General features: G+C 40.1%; 1 protein-coding gene across 1 annotated transcript; it reads left to right on the forward strand.

The window, feature by feature from the left end:
- The first annotated feature begins 707 nt into the window (after positions 1-707).
- On the forward strand, positions 708-11,519 carry LOC109058004 (activated CDC42 kinase 1-like). Its single transcript, XM_042761365.1, has 13 exons — positions 708-1,048; positions 3,372-3,554; positions 3,720-3,790; positions 3,873-4,061; positions 4,170-4,322; positions 5,321-5,598; positions 5,754-5,880; positions 5,999-6,145; positions 6,534-6,628; positions 7,306-7,515; positions 9,598-10,102; positions 11,120-11,215; positions 11,315-11,519. The coding sequence occupies exons 2-13, from the start codon at positions 3,395-3,397 to the stop codon at positions 11,465-11,467; spliced, it is 2,184 nt and encodes a 727-aa protein (XP_042617299.1). The 5' UTR covers positions 708-1,048; positions 3,372-3,394; the 3' UTR covers positions 11,468-11,519.
- Positions 11,520-17,859: the final 6,340 nt, after the last annotated feature.

Below are 17,859 nucleotides of genomic sequence, written 5' to 3' on the forward strand. Positions count from 1 at the left end.
GAAATTCCACAAATATCCAGTCAAACTGGAAAGACAGGATCAGAAAGTCATGACTGAAAGGTGCACTGGGGAAAATAGTCTCTGTTTTCAAGTGCTTCTAATGATGCAGGGCTTTAGGTAATTTGTGAGAGTTCCTTCATACTGAGTGTACTAATACAATATTTACAAATTTCTTTTCACGCCCATTTATTGTCATTTGTCACAATTGTTGACGTCCTTTATTTCAACACTTCCGACTTTTCAAAACCAATAACAAGAAAATAAGCCCACGTTTCCTGTTGCTGTGGAATATTACCTTTAACCTATATCACTACATGCACCACGTTTAAAATAATTTATTTAGTAAAATGTATTTTTTTAAAACAAAAACAAAAGGCAATTGGAAAATCGTGATATTGTCCACTTAGATAATAATTTAATTAAAATGCCAGTTGCAGATACAAATAGACAGTGTTTTGGATTATTCATTATACAGAGTAGGAAGTAATAAAATATTTTATGTTTATGATGGGGAATACAAATAACAATGTGGCTATCAAGTAGGCTATCAGTAGCTTTTTGAGCCCAGCATGGTAAACAATAGGGGGAAAGAAAGAAGATAGCCTAAACATCCAAATCCATATGACTGTCAAATTTGGGGAGGAAAAAAACAACAGTATGATGTAATAAAGGGCATAAATCCGGCAGGAGGTTAAGGGGAAATGTTGGTGTTGAGGGCAGAGGGCGGAGGATGCGAGGAGGCGGAGTGAGAAAGAGCTCAGACTGAATGCTTTGGAATCGCAGAAAGACGTCAGATGCAGTCTATAAAACACCTGTCTTCAGGCTATTTTAAAACACTACTCATAACCCAAAGATTAATGATAGACGGACTATTTAAACTAGCTTCTATATTCTAGCACGGCGGATTATAATAAACATGCGTGAAACTCACTGAAAAGGAACTATTCATAATGAACCGTTTATACTTGGAGTGCAGTTGACTTACGAGCTGAAGAAAGTGATCTGACTGCCCGAAAAGAAAAGAAAAAAACCCGTCGGGCGTTTATTTGTAAGTATAAGCTTTTGTTTACTGCAAATAGCATTTTTATTCTGCAAAGAAAAGTTAATGATGCATGGAAAAAAGCAGTAGCCTATATTAATTCAAAGTGAATGAGAGTCTAAACACAAGGGATGGTTGGTCAAAAGTAACGATTTACTATGTAATTACTTTTTAAAAGCGTCATTTCCGCTTTGGTGTAATGCTTTAGTTTAAACACTCACCTGGGCCCAGGTATCTAAAGTCGTCCTTATCAGCTGTCATGGTTGAGTTATAAAAACTGCATTAAAGACTTTCAGTTGTGTCAGTGTATGTAATAATTATTTTATATTCCAGTATATAGACCACAATTTTACGCAGTTTTTTTCCCTACTGTATCTGTGAGTATTTGGGTAGTTTCCGTTTCATTGGCCTTTTTCATATTTGTTGAAATGGTTGTTTTTCATATGACGCTGAAATGTAGTTTTGTAAAACGTTTCATCTCCTTATTGAAAAATGTATTATTTATGAGGGCCCATACTGCCATCTCCTGCTATGAAAAAAAATGAATGACAAATAAATTAGTTTAAATGTATTGTCCCACACTCATTCTGAATATTAAGTTGGCAGGCAGCATTATACCTCTCATGATATCTCTCAAATAACTTTGATATAATAATTAGTAGCTACTGTGCCGTTAATTAGGAAATTAGTATGTAGTAATGACCTGCATATTGTTTGTGACTAACTTCCCGGTCATAGGTCAATTGCATATGTTTGACACATTTCTAAAGTTATTTATACATGAAGGATTAAAGTCACGCCTTTTGACAAATGTGACAAACAGAAGCTGTCATTGGTTTCTATACACTGGGTGTACACTTATTTATAACTCTTTGTAAAAGGCCACTGTTTTCTGCTTTTAAGACTTTAAAAGCAGAAAAAATGCTTTAGAAACTGTTTGATCCATCAGTTCACACCCAGTTTCATCGGAGACTGTATCAAATGTTAACAGATGCATGGCTTTATCAAACAAGCCAGCTTGAGGAAAACCAGCCTGAAAGTCGCAACCTGATAGAACTGAAAATGAATCTAAAATCTTTCACTCTCTTCTGAAGATATTTTTTTACTTTCTCATGCTCTGATTAACAACTCAGTGCAATAATCCTGTAGTTATTACAAATGTAAGATCTGGTCCAGAATAGACCTTGACAACTGAACTTCATAGCCTTGAGTTTCACACAGAGTCTACTTTTTGTCATTCAGGGTGTGGACTTTGGGTGTGTCGTCTTGGAGAATCTTACTTTGATACTCTCAGGTTACCTGCTCAGACAAGCCCCCATAGTTTTAGAGTGGTCTGTTCTGAGGCATACTGGCTGATTATTCACTAAAAGGTCATGTGTCTGAGTTGGTCTTTATGTTGTCATGGTTCTGTAAACACAAGAGTGCAGAGAGTTTCTAGTTGTCTCTTTGTACACATGCTGATAGGAGTGGGAGGTTCACGGACTTGTGAAGGCAATGACACAGTGCTTCACAGGCAAAAAAAAAAAATCTATTCTGTGCTGCACATTCCAAAATCCTCCAAATCTTGCTTTGCATACTTGTGTATACAGTATGCAACTGTTAAAATGGGATTTCCATGCCAATACAAACAAGCTAGTATACTTCAGAGAGCTATTCAGTGGTCATTCATAGCATAATTGGTTTATGAGTTTAATCGTGCAGAGCAGGTAAATCATTCTCTTTTAATCAAATGCCTGAAGTGGCTGGCAACATACCTCTCTCCTCATTGGCATCCACTGAAAAAAAGTGGTTTGTCTCCTGCTTCCTTGAGTTTTAGACTGTTTGTTAGCATGTACAGTATATATTCATTTCTGCATTTTATACCTGTAGTAAAAATAACATGAAACGTATAAACATGTATATATTTTATGTAGTTGGTCACATGTGCAGCTGAACTATAGTTGAAAATGATCTCTAACAGTTAAACTGGCAATTAAAAAAAAAAAAAGAATTATGTGCACCACCCCTGTAAATCTAAACTGAATAAAGTAAAAAATTAAGTATTTTGAGTACCATGCACTTTAAGAGGGCTTTCTCAACACAGCTCAGGTCTCTTGTTTTCTCACTGGCTTGCAGCAAATTCCCAACAGGCATCCATAGCAACCCAGTGAGGACTCGAATTGTGAGGAACAGCCATGTAGTGTCTATTCAGAAAAGACACACTACTCTAAGTAGTTCCTATGGAATCAAAATTTAAAATGGCCATATATGAAAAACAACAAATGTCTCAGATTGTTCAGATTTAATTTACGTTATTTTCTGATCTAATTTCATTGCTATGTTGGTCTTTCAGAGTTGCTGTGTGACAGTCTAATAATGATGGATCATGACACTCAGTGGCTGTACCAGCTCCTTGCTAGTGTGCAGCTAGAGAGATTCTACCTAAGGATGCGAGATGGACTCAATGTGACACGTATTGAGCACCTGAACTACGTTAAAGAAGCAGATCTTGAACAGATTGGCATTAGTAAACCAGGTTTGTCTTGTAAAGCAGTTTGTTATTTGAAGATCATGTTATTTTGTTTGATTTTCTTTGTGTACTTAATGATGAATATAACAATTTAGTGCTTTTAATTTGGTTTGTGTATTAGTGTGTCTTTGTATTTATTGCTGTTTTCTGGTGAATTTTCTCTGTCAACAGGACAGCGACGATTATGGGAAGGCGTCAGACATTACAAAACCAACATGCAACCACGGTCGTGGATGATTAAGGTATTTCACATCTTTACATACCCTCTCTTTTTATTCATTCACTTAGCCTACCTATGATCATCACTGTCTGTTTTTTTACTAGGCCTTCAGTGGTCGCACTCCGGAGGGACGTGAGCAGTTTAATGGTGTTGGGTCAGGCCAGGGGCCAGAACCAGGGCGTGCACTCCCCTGTCTTATCCAGGACAGTGAACTGATCTTTGGGGACAGGCTAGGCTCAGGTTCCTTTGGGGTAGTTAGGAAAGCAGAATGGCAAACACCTACTGGACGAGTGGTGAGTGCTTTAAACCAAATATAAGTGTGTTCTTTTTTTTATTCTATCTAGAAGCTTAAACACATAGGAATAAATACTACACTAATGGTCTTGTTTTCCTATTTTAAGTTGCCTGTAGCAGTTAAAACTCTGAGGGGTGGCGCAGCCAGATATGGAGAAGTGGTGACTGAATTCCTCCAGGAAGTTACGACCATGCAGTCTCTGGACCACCCCAACATTATACATCTGTATGGTGTTGTCCTTACTCATCCTCTTAAAATGGTAATTAAACTTTTTTTTGTAAGAGCATATTCTGCACTAATAACTAATTCTTTGTATTTTCTGTGCATATAAATATAAATTACTTATTACCTTTTCATATTTATTTTATTGTTCATTAAAGGAGTATCAGTCTTGCTGATATTCAGACCAAAAATATGATTGCGAGTGTGATCGTGGCTTTTATAAACCAGTTCAATAAACAAGAAGTTAATATTTAGTAACTTACATTTTAGACACAATATTGCCCTTTTACTTTGTGTATTTTTGTGCACCACTAACGAAAATACTTTTTAAACAAAGCAGAATTAACCACTGCATGTTCCTCAATGTATCAGTGTATTTGAGCGAATCTGTTGAATGAATCATTCAATGACTCACTCATAAAGACTAATGTTTTTGAACAAATCGATTTATTCAGTGATTCACTAATTCACTTATAAAGAAAGCTGCAAATGTAACTTGCAGAAAGTTCAAAACAAAAAGCATTTTATATTAGTCTGAATTATAAGACCTTGGTGCATACAATACATTGGCAATAATTGGAAGTGTTGCTTATTTATTTTTTGGAGTGAAATAAAACTGTATTAGCATGTTGTTGTTTAAAGATGTACACTACTGTTCAAAAGTTTGGGGTGAGTACCTCTTTATTTTAAAATAGATACATTTTATTTAGCAGGGATGCATTAAATTGATTAAAAGTGACAGTAAAGACACTTATAATGTTACAAAAGACTTCTAATTTAAATAAATACTAAATAAATATTATTTTTTTAGAAAAGTAAAAGAGTTAACTTTCTAACATTTTAACTAAATTGCAATAATATTTCACAATATTACTGTTTTACTGTATTTTTAATCACATAAATGCAACTTTGGTGAGTATAAGAGTTAAAATCCTTGGTAAAACAGTAGTTTTGAACAGTAGTGTTGCTGTTTATGTTGTTGCAGTGCTGGTTATGGTAAGATGGATGACCTAATTAAACTTCCTTTTTTATTAGGTGACAGAGCTGGCTCCCCTTGGCTCTTTATATGACACACTGCGTCTACGACAGGGAGATTATCCTCTTTCGCGGCTCTGGCTCTTCAGCACACAGATTGCTGCAGGTATGGAGTACCTAGAGTCCAGACGCTTCATCCACAGAGACCTCGCTGCCCGGAATGTGCTCTTGGCTGCTAGAGAGCTTGTGAAGATCGGAGACTTTGGACTGATGAGAGGCTTGGATCAGGACAGAGACCACTATATCATGACGGCACACAAGCGCATTCCCTTTGCATGGTAAGAAATCTAGATTAAAGAACCAGAAAGAGCTATTTCAGAATTCTGAATACAATTCCATGAATCAAAGTATAAGTAGAAAAAATGATCTCTTACCTCTTACCTGTTTGCTAGGTCGAGGATAGTAATTCCAGCCTCTTTCTTGCTTTCTATAGGTGTGCTCCTGAGAGTTTGCGTGTAGGTACTTTCTCTCATGCTTCAGATGTCTGGATGTTTGGTATCACATTGTGGGAAATGTTCACATACTGTGAGGAGCCCTGGTTGGGGCTGTCTGGCAGACAGGTATATATGCTGGTTTGATGCAATACAATGGTGAAAAATGCTGTGTTCTGTTTATGAACTATATTTGTAATAAGCACATTTCCTTTGATGACTAAGTGACATGTTGTGCTTTGTATAGATTTTATATCGCATTGAACGGGAAGGCGAGCGTTTGGATAGGCCTCCAGATTGTCCGCAGGAGTTATATTCTGTGATGCGTAAATGTTGGGCTTGCAGTCCTGCTGACCGACCGACCTTCTCACAGCTCACCACCATGGTAGCAGAGGTCAGTTTTAAAGCTCTGCCTCTTATTAATCTCATTAATTTTCACATTGGAGTAGTGGCTGCTGAAAACTCAGCTTTGCCAATGCAAAAATAAATTACAATTTTCATTGTAATAATATTTCATAAAATTGCTGTTTTTACTGTATTTTTGATCAAACAAAGGCAGTTTTGGTGAGCATAAGAGACTCCTTTCAGACGTTAAAAACCTTACTGACCCCAAACTGCTGAACAGTATAGTGTACCTCTTGTGCTAAACAAAAACCAGGACAGTTTCTCCCAGTCTTGGTGCAGTGTGTTAATTGTGTACATGTACTATAATTAATGAATGATACACATCAAATGTATTTTCTCTCACAATTCTCTCTCTTTCTTTTTAATTTATTTTTCAGGCACAGCCTATGGAGGTTCGTGCAATGAAAGACTTCACAGAGCCCAGAAAACTCTCTCTACAGGCGAATGATCTAGTGACTGTAATAGATCATGGGTAAGACAGGGGTTTGAGGACAGTCAAGAAAAAAAAAGAATAAAAAAAGTTTATTGTTCTTTCTTCTATTTCTCTCTTTATTTTTGCTTATTTTTTAAATTGACTTTAATTTATACATGTTCTATATTGTCTGTTTCCTTACCTTATACCCTTGGCATTGTTAAAAGTTGTTAACAGTCCTGCCAATAAATCTTTGTTGACTCTGATAAAGGTTGTGGGTACTTGTTAACTTGTCTCCCCTCCCTTTGACTTAGTAGCATTCAATTCATAGCTCAACCTTTAATTTCAATCAACTTAGTGTATTTATGTTCATGCAAACCACTCTTAAAAATAAAATAACAGATTCAGAATGATTAGGTACAAATGACAATGTCCAGTTTTATGTAAATATAAATTACATTTTATAGAATTAAAATAATTAGCATGTGCAACATGCAATAGCAGATTGAATGCAATATTTAACAATAGACTGAATTTCGGAGCGTAAATTAAGAGCACATATATTAAAGCCGACCAAGAGTTGTCAAAAAAGAAAGGTGCTGTAGATTATCCATCTAAATTTATTTATAAACTACAAGTAGAGATGCTAAATAGGGCTTTGTGGTGATCCTCAGAAACTATAAAAATACCTTTCCTTTGATTTCTGTATTTTTTTATGCTCTTCTGTTGTGTTGTAGGCTGGAAATATGTGAGTGGAAGGGCCAAAACCAGAGAACTCTAAGTGTTGGCTGGTTTTCCCCTACATTGGCTGCCCCGGCTCTCACAGCAGCAGTTACTGCATCTGGTCCGACTCTGATCTCTTCTCCTGTTAAAGGTAGTCTACAGCACTCTGGCCATGGAGATACTGACCCAGCACGCAGCTGGGGCAACCTAGAACGAATAGAAGAGTGAGTGACATTTTGACTAGAGATATAAACTAAAAGGTTTGAATTCACTTAACAGTTGGATGTCACTCTAATGTAACTGTTTATGTGACTTTTTTGTGTGTGTGTACTTTTCAGCTTTTATTCATAAAGGATGCATTAATTTGATCAAAAGTGACTGTAAAGACTTCTACATTGTTACAGAAGATTTCTGTTACAAATAAATGCTGTTTTTAAACTTTCTATTCATCAAAGAATCCTGAATCCTAATAGAAACGCTCCGGTTACTAACGTAACTTCGGTTCCCTGAGATAAGGGAAAAAGATTTGTGTTATACACTATGGGGAAACTCCTGTTTACTCTGAATACTGAAGCCTGATTCGACAACCTACATAAATCACTACAAGGAGCCGACTACCCATACAACCAAAAGGGGTAGTGCTGACTGCTATATAAGTCAGCTCTGAGTGCCATTTTGTCAGAATCTTTTGACTGATACGGCAACGTATGCAACGCTCATTCCCTTATCTCAGGAAACCGAGGTTACGTTCGTAAATGGAGCACTGCCAATTGAATGATCTCGCCCATTGCGTTATACACTATGGGAAACATATAAGCAAGTGCAGAAGGAAGCCGCTCTGCAAGCCCATCCCCGGATCACCTGCAATGAGGGCTCCTATAAGTATGGGCCAATAAAAAGGTTGCGTTTAGCCATCTGAGGGCGCTGTCAGGTCCTAGGCTCTGATTTTGGCCGAGGCTGAGCTGGAGACAATGAAGATGCACCGCTTTGGTAGGAAGTGGTAAGTGACCTGCAACGACTTCTGTGCTGCAGTAAAGCACTTTGCAACTACGCACATGGCGAGGCCGAATAACCCCATAGGCGAAACGGGAGTTGAGGAAAGCTACCTTGATTGCCATCAAATTTGGCCAAAGGTGCCATTCTAACACCACCATGGCTTCGACAATTGCCTGTGCAATAGCCTTGGTAGTCAGGTCAGTTGCTGTGCACAGCTCCTTAAGGGCTGGACTCGTCCAATCTTATGAGGAGTTTGGCTTGATACACTGAAGCACCACCATTGTGTGAAGCGCTGAGCCAACCTTGCCAGCTGCTGAATAAACCCTGCCCATTAGGCCCGAAATGAACCTGCTGGGCCTGGACGGGTACACAGCATTGGCTGTCAGGCAGAGATGTGCAGCGACTACCTCCTCCAGACAGGGACCTTGCCATATCGCATTTTTTTCAGCCACAGGCAGCAAAATTAGAAGACTGGATGCACACATATTAAGGGGTGTGCAACACCTTGGTAAGTTCACTGTGAACTTCAGGGAAAACGGGCACTGGTTAGATATGTTAGAGACGAGTAGAGATGTGCAGTGACCACCTCCTCCTCCGGAGGAGTTTGCCACATATCCCATTTTTCTCAGCGCCATCAACAGAGGTGAGGGCGCACCACTTTTTACTTCTAGTTTGCTATCTATGCCAGCCCGTGTTAATTAATTGGGGAAAGGGTGCCTGGATCCGTCAGGAAGCAGTGCAAAACTCATGCTCTTGTAGTGAGAGCAGTCTGTCTCAGTAAGCGCAGCCTCAGCTTGGGCGCGGCCCAAGCAAGCAGTGCACTCACTGTGCTCATCTGAAGTGTGCAGGGGTGCCCTACATGAGCCGCATAAGCAGAATGGCATTTGCAGCAACGCAGAGGAAATTTGCTATTGTGATCGTCAGAAAGCCGCAGGGGAGAAGGCACAAAAGAGGAGAGTCTTCCTAATGCTGGGGCTCTTCTACTTGCTGCTTCTTCTTCAGAGTCAACCGAGGAGATGATCTTTTCAGTGAAGGAGAAAATTCTGACGAAATGTTTACTTATGTAACAGTCTGCCCTACACCTTTTGGTGGGCAGAAGCGCTATTTGTTCATGCAGCTCTACAAACATTAACAAATCAGGCTTCAGTTTTCCGAGTAAAGAGGAGTTTTCCAAAAGTGTATAACACAATGGGAGAGATCACAATTTCCACAAACAATTTAAGTTGCACAACTGTTTTTAACACCAAATCAGCATATTAGAATGATTTCAGAAGGATCATGTGATAATCTTTCTAAACACATTCTCTGTCTTACTCTCAATCCTCAGGCATGTCAAGGAGTCTTGAGTCTGTCCTTGGTGTTCCACAGGACAAAGGTCAGGGTGCTGGTGGGAATGCAGCTCAGAGACCTGATCCACGCAGACTCATGCAGAGTAATTTATTGCAAGATCCACGTAGGTTTAGTGATGCCATTGTTGTCCCACCTTCACGGCCACCACCTCCCAGTTTCAAATGCATCAGCCCACCAAACACTGGCTTCAAATGCGTCAAACCCCAGATGATGATCCATGATCGGAGACCAGTAAACCCAGGGGGCTGGGCCCCTCAAACTCATTCACAGCTACAGTTCCGGTTCCAACAACAACAGCAGTGTTTAGGGAATAGTAACCTTGCCAGGATGACACATCTAGCCAAATCAAGCCCTCAGTTAGATGATGGCCCTGAGAAAGAGAAGGAGCAAGAGAAAGAAAGAGAGCGGGAGAAGGCAAAGGAGAGGTATCCACCACAAGTTGACAAGGAAGCAGTCATAGCGCAAGTATGTAGATTTCTTTAAACACACACACACACACACACACACACACACACACACACACACACACACACACACACACACACACACATATATATATAAGATAATTTTTTAAAAGTACTTTTATTCAGCAAAGACACCTTATTGACAGTAAAGATTAGGCATGCAACAATACACTTGTTTCACAGTTCACAGATCTCACTATACTTTAACACATACTCACTATAATTAAATACAAAATATATTACTTCTAAGATATGATAAACAGTTAACAAAAAGTACTGTTAATTAAAATGCTATTATTAATTAGGTATTACATAAAGAATAGCGAAATGAATTGTATTCCCTAAGCAATACAAATATTCATGATTCAGCTTAGCTAAAAATACAGAATTTTGTTAAATAGCTAAATAAGCCTGCACTCTGTCCCTGACTACATAAATTTTAAAAGTTTTAAATATTGTATATTATTAAATAATGTGTTTGTTATTTATTTATTATTAATAATAATTAAACATGGTCACTTGCTCAAATGTGTGACCTTCCAAAATCTCATTTTATTACTATCCATGATACTTATTGAGACATTTTTGTATTGTTATATTGACACAATATATTGTTACACCCCTTGTTAACTAAATTTAAATAAATTGTGTTCTTTTTAACTTTTTATCAAAGAAAAAATGTATCACAGTTTCCACAAAAATATTTAGCAGCACAACTGATTTCAGCATTGATAATAATAAGAAATGCTTCTTCAGCATCAAATCAGCATATTAGATTGATTTTTGAATGATCATGTGATTCTGAAGGCTGAAGTTATGGCTGCTAAAATTTCAGCTGTGCTATCACAGAAATAAATTGCATTTTAACACCGATTAATATAGAAAACAGTTCATTTAAATTTCTATAATATTTCACAATTTTTCATTTTTTTGCTGAATTTTTGGATAACCTTTTTGTAAATAATATAATTCCTCTTTAATGTTGTTGCTAATATGTTAAATGCTGATTGGTCATTAGGTTCAGGAGGCAGTACATGGAGTGACAATTGAGCAGGTTAAGAAAGCTCTGTATCGCAATGACTGGAATCCTGTGAGGGCAGAGCAGCAACTTAAGGTAATAGAGAATTAGCCATTGTTCATTCAAAGGAAATCATTTCACTTTATTCATTGCATTACTTGTACTTATTCTTTTGTGTTTGCCTTACATCATCAGACAGACCAGCTGTATTACATGACTCAGTGCTCTCGTGAGGAATGTCAAAAAATCCTCGCCCGCTACAGCTGGGACCTACAGCTGGCAGGACGTTACATCATCCGACAAGACAGAGATAGGACTGCATTGGATAGACGGGGAGAAAGAGTTTAATGCAGGACATGGTTCAAAATTATTGAGGAGTTCATGTTTTTTGTGATATCACTGAATTGTCAAGAGGTCAAAATAATCCAAGGCACACAAAAACCTTGTTTTTTCATCCTGAACAAGTTTCTATCCATCTCCAATGTCAAACTATCTATAACAGGGGTCACCAGACTCGGTCCTGGAGGGCCGGTGTCCTGAAGAGTTTAGCTCCAACCCTAATTAAACACAGCTGAACCAGCTAATCAAGGTCTTACTAGGTACACCTGAAACATCCAGGCAGGTGTGTTGAGGCAAGTTGGAGCTAAATTCTGCAGAACACTGGCCCCCAGGACCGAGTTTAGAGACCCCTGATCTGTATAATGTGCTTGACTATTAAATTGGTGATATCAGTTATTTCAAAGCTGTCTGGAAAAATGGCACAATCATTCATATTAAATGCAGAATGTCATTTCAGTTGCCATTGTGACTGTTTATTGTTACTTAACTATTGTTTGTATATAAATTAGGTTTGTTAAATTTTAAATTCAGTGATACTGTGTAAATATGATGAAACTGTAAATATATCAGTGCTGTTAAATCGATTAATCATGATTAACTGCATCCAAAATAAAAATGTATTTACAAAATGTGTTTACTGTGTATATTTATATGTATAATACACCCACATGCATATATTTAAAGCTGCACTCCGTAAATTTTGCCTCTTTGTCGCCATCTCTGTTTAAAAACCTGCATTACAGCTGTTTGCGGAATTATCTTCCTTGCGTGGGTTGTGCACCAGTTAACAAAATTATTATTACTGTAATACTTTATTCTCAAAGTATTAATGTTAACAACACCAGCATTGCGTACTTATGAGTACAGTGTGTGTTAGCGTGTAGATTTCAATTTCTGTACAGTCTAATCTCTGATTATCATACCATTCGAATTTCATTTTAAGTTCTTTTAACCCAAAAAGCAAATTATGCTCCCTTTGAACTGGTTTTACACAAATCTTGTGTAATCCCAGGCTATCTGTAATCAGAAGCAAATATAAAACTGAAATATAATTTAATTTCATTCACATGTGTTTCATAAACACATAATCCTTGAGAGAGAGCAAGCGCAAATCCTTCTAGCTGCTGTGAGAAAAGGCTTTAAATAATCTGCCACCTGCAGGATCCATAAACACCATAAATCACACACAATATTAATTATTCATCATCAGTAGGTCAAAACAACATGGCATGTTGGCATAAATTTGGGTTATTTAGTGATTGCTAACTGCTTTTTATTTTGAAACATGAGGTGCTCACGTTTAATTAGTTAAGTCACAGGCACAGCCGTATAAAGTTTAATTAAGCAATAGGAGAAAATAAATCCTATTTTTCCATCCCCAGATTTAAAATTGAGACTTTGATCACTATTTATGGAACACAGATGACACACAGATTACATCCAAGCAAGTTACTGAAATCTCACTGTATGACATCACAGAACATTGTCTGGTCAGTTCCTTTCACACAGCAGTGTTGTGTTTCTGTTAATCTGCGTGTTGACATAAAGATACTCTCCTGCTGCAGTTATTTACTAGCGAATGCATTGTACATTCTGCTTACAGTATATCGATGGAACACGTGGAACATACCAGCTATACAAACTGTGTGGGGAACCTAAAATGAGCCATTCACTATATAGGCTACTACAACCAGGGCGTAACTGAAAATTTGTTTGTTTACAGAACACTGTTGTCACTGCTGTAAACTCCCATATAACTAATTATTCAAAAAATATAATTTCCCTGCAGACAGTGGGCCCCCTTTCCAGTGTAGGCCCCTGGGCTTCAGCCCCTTGAAGCCCATGCATTAATGCGCCCCTGCTCTCACGCCACACAAACTATTGCACATCACCCTGGACTACATTTCCCATGCTCCATTGGACTGATTGGACTCACTTGCAGCCAATAGCACACACACACACACACACTATATAACAACCACTCAAATCCTTTTCAAATCGCTTAGTATTGTCTGCAGTTTATCTCTCCTAGCTATAGCAACATTACGGAGTTCCGAGAATTCCTGCATTGTAGTCTAGTTTAGTCGTGTTCTTTATTCAATCGTGTCTGGATACTTGCCTGGTTAGCTCTTCTTGTATGTTTCTCTGCCTGCCCTGGAATTATCGCCTGTCCTTTGGATTACCCGTTTGCCTTGCCCCTCTGGTTTATGTTCACCGTGGATGTACCTACACCTTTTTATTGGAGTATTCTTCTGTCTTGCTCTCTGAAGACCTGTTTGCCATTGTCTGACCCTTGCCTGTTTTGACCATGTTTAAGAATAAAGCTTTGCATATGGATCCACACATCTCTCGTCTAGTTCGCCCTGTTACAGTATTAATATACAGTATGTGTGTGTATTTATACATATAAATATACATAGCGCATACACATATTACATAAACAAACTTTTATTGCGATGCGATTAATCAATTTGACAGCAATAAAATACATATGAAGTATAAGAAATATTTATCTGTTCAATAAAGTAACATGCATTTTTATTTGTTTGTTTTCTGATTTTCATATATTTATTAGAATTTAAAACATAACATGTTATGGGAAATAGCATGCTGGGTATTTTCCATACATCTTAGTTTTCACTAGTGTTGTAGTTAAAACTTTCCAAATTGACTCCAGGTATCAAAGTTAAGGTACAAATGGGTATATTTTTTGCAAGGACGAAGTGAGACATGTATAAAATGCTTACATATGCACTGAGATGAAAACGTCTTCAGAAGTTGTGAAGATCAAGCTGTCATGCAGTTTTTAAGTTAAACCTGTGCTTGTAACACAACTTGACATTAAAATAAGATTTCAAATGGTAGAATATTGATTAACAAATGAATTTCCTGTGAAGTTACAACAACTCTAAAGGGACTTGAAAAGAACCTAAAAGAGTTGCTGTACCCAAAACAACCACAATGTGTCACAGTAACACAAATGTTTGAGAGAAGGCATTTCAATATACAGGAGCTACTTAATTCTACAATCAATATTTCTGCTGTATAGTTGGACCACAACTTAAGGAAACATTGCTGTCTTCAAAATTCAACCAAAGGGATTTGAGCAACAAGATGTCGAGCCAACGTGGGATTTCTCTTGGTGCTGTAGCCTATGCCACACTTTAAGGAAAAAGGTTCAGAAGCTGTCACTGGGACAGTACCCTTTCAAAAGGTATACCTTTGTACCTTATTAACCTCTAAAGAATGCATTTTAGTATTTTAGAGCAGTGTTTCCCAACCGGGGTGCCAGGGTGCCGTCTGTCGAGAGCAGGGGTGCTGTATAAAAAAAAATATTTTTTAATATTTTTAAACTGATAAAATGTTCCAAAAAGTATCTATTATATAATATCCATTTCTGATGTTGCCAATAATTAGCCCATAAGAGCCCGGACCAATTTCTCCTTATAGGAAAATTATGGGGCATATAAAACAGACCAAATGGACCACTTATAACATGTTTCTGCTGTTGTTTTTGAAATACAACATCTACTTGTGAAAGATCTGTAATGTGACATATATATATATGACATTGGGCATTACTTTTCTGGGACATTAAAACAAAAACCTTTTTCAGAAGTAATACAGTTTTGCATTTTATTTGCTTTGCCATAGCATATTTCAAAACCACATAACTGTGACCATTACAGTTTTACAATGTCAGGAACGCGAAGAGAGAGAACTCAAACGCAGAGGATTCGTGCAACAGTTTATTGGGTACAACAAAAAATACCAAAGTAATCCAACGTGTGAATGTCACACACACACAAACTGAAGCCTGGTGTAACAACTCCAGAGCCGTCCGTACAGACACCTGCGGACACAGGCTGTGGAGACCACCTCTGGTGCAATGCCCAACGGGACGTGGAAAGCCACACAGAGGATCTCGGGCACACGGCCAACGAAAGACTCCTCGTCTAGACGTCCTGAGCACAACAGCGGTAAAGGTGAGGAAACAGACACACAGCACAATAACAATGACAACGCGAAATCTACTGACAACAAGGGACAGACACAGCAGAGAATAAAAGGGAGAATGGGAACTAGCAACAGGTGAGGACAATCAGCTCGTGATCTGCACACACCAGCGCTGAATTATCAGCGCTGATTGCCCAGGTCACGAGCTGCAGCAAATGACAGGACACAGACAACAGGGAAGCCGATGAAGCACCCTGAACCGTGACAGTACCCGCCCCCCCTCAGGGACGCCTCCTGGCGTCCCCGGAGGACTCACCATGACGCCGATGGAATTGGTCAATGAGAGCGCGATCCAGAATGTCACGAGCCGGAACCCAGCATCTCTCCTCCGGACCATAGCCCTCCCAGTCTACCAGGTATTGATAACCTCTACCCCTCCGTCTCACATCAAGGAGCCGCCGTACCGTATAAGCCGGAGACCCCTCAATGAGTCTAGGAGGCGGAGGGACAGAGGTCTGGGGCTGAAGGGGGGAGCGAATGACGGGCTTTATCTTAGAGACATGAAACACCGGGTGGATATTCTTAAACTGGGGGGTTAAATTGAGTCGAACTGACACCGGACTGAGCACCTTAGAGATGGAAAACGGTACAATAAATTTGGGTCCCAGTTTACGTGAGGGGAGTTTGAGAGGAATGTCTTTGGAAGACAACCAGACCTTCTGACCGCACACGTAAAGTGGGGGCTTAGCACGGTGACGATCCGCCGACGCCTTGTTCCTGTCACCAGTCCGAGTGAGGGCTTCTCTGGCGATCCTCCACGTACGGAGGCATCTCTGAATAAACGAGTGCGCGGATGGAACAACGGCGTCGGATTCTTGGGAGGGGAATAAGGGTGGCTGGTAGCCTAAACAGCACTGGAAGGGAGACAAACCCGTAGACGAGACCAGGAGGGAGTTATGTGCATACTCAACCATAGTTAATCTGGAACTCCAAGATGACGGTTCTGCAGACGCCACACAACGCAAGACTCTCTCCAGATCCTGGTTAGCACGCTCAGCCTGACCATTTGTCTGCGGGTGATACCCGGAGGAAAGACTCGCAGTCGCCCCCAGCTGTCGACAGAACTCTGCCCAAAACTTTGACACAAATTGGGGGACCCCTGTCAGAGACCACGTTCTCCGGGAGGCCATGAATACGGAAAACGTGATCCAGGACGATAGTCGCCGTCTCCCTCGCTGAGGGCAATCTGGGGAGGGGAATAAAATGTGCGGCCTTCGAGAACCTGTCCACCACAGTAAGGACTACCGTGTTGCCGCTAGACGGAGGTAGGCCTGTGACGAAGTCCATAGCTATGTGTGACCAGGGTCTCGAAGGGACAGGCAGCGGCTGGAGTAACCCTGCTGGGGGTCGATTGGAGCCCTTACCCGCAGCACAAACAGGACATGCCGACACGAACTGACGAGCGTCCCGCGCCATGGAAGGCCACCAGAAGCGCTGCTTGATTAAACTACAGGTACGAGTTGCTCCTGGGTGGCAAGCTAGCATGGACGAGTGACCCCACTGAAGGACGCTAGTTCGGACCGATTCTGGCACAAACAACAGGCTCTCAGGACACCCCGCGGGAACCGTGACGTTGCGCAGAGCCGAGCGGACTCTGGACTCCACCCCCCAGGTGACCATCGCTACCACCCGATCGGGAGGCAGAATGGTCACCGGGAGGATGGCTCTAGGTTCAGCCTCAAAGATCCGCGAAAGTGCGTCAGGCTTACCATTCTTGGATCCCGGACGGTAAGAGATGTTAAAATTGAACCGACCGAAGAACAGTGCCCAGCGAGCCTGTCGGGAATTAAGTCGTTTAGCGGTGCGGATGTATTCTAAGTTCTTATGATCGGTCCAAACTATAAAAGGGACCTCCGCGCCCTCTAACCAGTGGCGCCACTCCTCCAGTGCCAACTTAACAGCCAGTAACTCCCTATTCCCGATGTCGTAATTCCGTTCCAAGGGGGTTAAACGATGAGAAAAAAATGCGCAGGGATGTACTCTGTCATCTGAAGGTGACCTCTGAGACAAAATCGCCCCCGCTCCTACCTCTGATGCATCCACCTCCACAACGAACTGACGAGACGGATCGGGAGTAGCAAGAATGGGAGCCGAAACAAAGCGACTCTTTAAATTTAAAAATGCAGCCTGAGCCTGCGGCGACCAACAGAAACTTCTTAGAGTGGAGGTGAGATCCGTCAGAGGAAGGGCGACCTGGCTGAAATTCCGAATGAACCGCCTGTAAAAATTGGCAAACCCCAGAAATCGCTGGACCGCTCTACGACTATCTGGAGTAGGCCAATCAGCAACTGCTTTTACCTTGGCGGGATCCATTCGGATTCCTTCGGGTGAAAGAATAAATCCCAGGAACGGAACCGACCGTGCGTGAAACTCGCACTTCTCCA

This window comes from Cyprinus carpio, chromosome A7, assembly GCF_018340385.1.
Source record: "Cyprinus carpio isolate SPL01 chromosome A7, ASM1834038v1, whole genome shotgun sequence".
NCBI lineage: Eukaryota > Metazoa > Chordata > Actinopteri > Cypriniformes > Cyprinidae > Cyprinus > Cyprinus carpio.